The sequence below is a fragment of the Carya illinoinensis genome, chromosome 4, assembly GCF_018687715.1.
Source record: "Carya illinoinensis cultivar Pawnee chromosome 4, C.illinoinensisPawnee_v1, whole genome shotgun sequence".
In the NCBI taxonomy this organism is placed as follows: domain Eukaryota; kingdom Viridiplantae; phylum Streptophyta; class Magnoliopsida; order Fagales; family Juglandaceae; genus Carya; species Carya illinoinensis.
Window position 1 is genome coordinate 3,076,466 of NC_056755.1, and position 2,609 is coordinate 3,079,074.

General features: G+C 38.3%; 1 protein-coding gene across 1 annotated transcript; it reads right to left on the reverse strand.

Annotated features, from left to right (window-relative positions):
• Positions 1 to 413: 413 nt before the first annotated feature.
• LOC122308031 (30S ribosomal protein S21, chloroplastic-like) lies at positions 414 to 2,168 on the reverse strand. Its single transcript, XM_043121188.1, has 2 exons — positions 1,664 to 2,168; positions 414 to 685 (listed from the first exon to the last, which is right to left on the reverse strand). Exons 1-2 carry the CDS (start codon positions 2,071 to 2,073, stop codon positions 574 to 576), a joined length of 522 nt encoding a protein of 173 aa, XP_042977122.1. The 5' UTR covers positions 2,074 to 2,168; the 3' UTR covers positions 414 to 573.
• Between the last annotated feature and the right edge of the window lie 441 nt (positions 2,169 to 2,609).

Genomic DNA, 2,609 nt, shown 5'->3' on the forward strand with positions numbered 1-2,609 from the left:
ACAAGTTTTCATAGCTCTGTGCTCATTAATTTTCTCCAGCTCAACAGGACGCGAAATATAATTTATTTTCTTCAATTTTCTAAGTGCTCCAAAAGGCACAAGTATGGCTAAGACCAGACGTAGATAAGGGAACAGTATGGAAGAGCACTTGAGAAAAGAATTTGTATGTCCATCAGAAACAATACTTTCCCCCCAGAGCAATTGAGTCAAATTAGACCTCCTGCAAGGTCAGCCTTTGATGGGGATATTATATATGATCTCTCGCTGCTTGATCCTAACTCACCTTCTATTTTTCAGTTGAGAAAGGAAAAAGAAAGTGTTATCTTCCAAAGGATGTCTCCCTCCTTATTCCTGACATTGGTAGCACTCCTATATAGTTGATAGATAAGTACCTAACATGAAGTGCCTTCAGATGGACGCAAAAATGAAAATCTTCATACATAAACAACAATACAAAAGGGATGATGCATTCTGTCAAAGAACAGGATTCACTTCATGCCATTTACATGGACCAAGAGCTTCTTGCACTCAAAAGGTGAAGAGTTTTCTAAATTGAAGGCACGTTGAATGCAGTTAATAGGGGATGTCACCCTCTTCAGGCAGATCCCAATTATCCTCATCATCTTCCTTCTTGTTTGTTGTCGCTTCCGGCTTGGTCTCTGGTGGAGTTCTTAATTGGGGGCGCCTGGTTATAGAACGAGACAGACGAGCAGTAAATAATCATCGTAAGGGAGAGATCTAACAGAAGGAACTCTACATAACTGCTTGTTGGTGAGGTGTTAAATCACAAGCTAGTAAAATTTATCCTGCAGGTTCTAAAGAACCCACAAGAATATGCACCACTAACGTGAACATTATATGCCTGACTATGAACGCCAAAGATTAACACCCTATCAATCAGAACAAAGTTCACTAAACCATCTATATAGCACGAGAAATAAATTCGAGACAAAATCAAATTCAAACAAATATTTCCTCCTTCTCAAGAGAAAAAAAAAAACACATACACAGAGCATACATACATTGATTAACAACAGGCAATAATTCTCCAGGGTAAGCTAAACTGACTTATAGTACTATAATTTCGTGTTTAAACTTGTCAGCCCAAATAGGATCATAGAGAGACGTTTCAAAGCATCACACATAATAAATAACTCTGAGCTGAGCACTTATAAAAAAGAAAATCTAACTTCGTGGAATTTCTCGGGAGCCCAAACCTTACCCACTTAATGTCATTTATAGTGACTGCTAGATTGAACTTTCTTTTACCCATTTTAAATGGAAGTATATACTATATGGACTTTGTACTTCACGAAAGCCGCAACTGATCCCTACACGGTGGCTAGGTTTTAAGGGGAACAGAACAGGAAGACGGAGTAGCCTTAGTGCTACAAAAACCCCACATATTAAGCCAACAAATCCAAGATTCAGCAAAACTAAGAACATATTGCAATCAAATTGAGCCTAAAGTGACCAAAATCTATTAACACCATTTGCAACCTAATGAAGAGAATCACAAGAACATCATAGAGAGAAATAAAACCAAGCGCTTGATTAGCTAAACACTCGACAAAGCCTAACCCATTTTTTTTTTTTTTTAAAAAAAAAAAATCGAAATAACACCAAAGTAGAATAAATTAAGAGAGACAGAAAAGGCAGAGACCTCTTTTTGTTGCGCTTAGCGGCCTCCCGCGTCCTCCGCTTCTTCTCGTCCTGCTTATTTTCGAAGAACCTCCTGCGCTTACACTCTTGAATAACACCGGCTCTCATGACCTCTCTCCGGAACCGATTCAGCAGCCTCTCCTCGTGCTCATTTTCATCCACTATCACTTGCACGTTGTAGGCGGATTTAAAGTAGAGGGTGTTGGAATATGCCAGAGTGGGGCATATCACAGAGGCCAACGAAGAAGAAGAAGAATTTAGAGGGGCCTCTTGAGACACCAGTGGTTCTAGATCATTTTTGGGTTTCTGGGCCTTAAAAGTAGCGAGCTGGGGCGGCGGCGGCGGAGGCGGGGGTTTTGAGGGAAAGAGGAAGGAGAGGAAGTTGTAGAGAGACGAGGATGAGGTAGCCATGGATGATCGAAACTGGAGACTGAGATTGCGGGCCTTTTGATCTTGGTCTTATCGGGTTAAGGAGCTATCGGAGCTAAGCTTACAGGGGTTTGGGATGTGGGTGGGTGAATGAGATTGACCCGGTAGGATTGGATAGGGATTGGAGAGCTTGGGCTTTGGAGTTCGCATCAATGTTTTAAATTTCATACCGGTATGGTATGGCCGGTATTTCTCGTTTTGAAATAATGATTCGTATAAAACATCATCTATTTTGTATTGGATTAAATACTAACAGTATCAGTTTATTTTGGCCAATACTAGCCAATTTTTGGTGTACCGGTCGAGATTAGTGAGTTTTTATAATTAATGTACAAATTTTATTTTTTCATAACTTTTACTCTAATTCTAATATCTGAATACTATTTTCTTAACTTAGAAATATTATTAAATTTTATAAATATGTGTTTTAATTTTTTAAGACTTGTATTAATATTATTTTAAAATATAATTTATACATATATAATTAATTTATTATATATAAATTATCCTGAAACGAT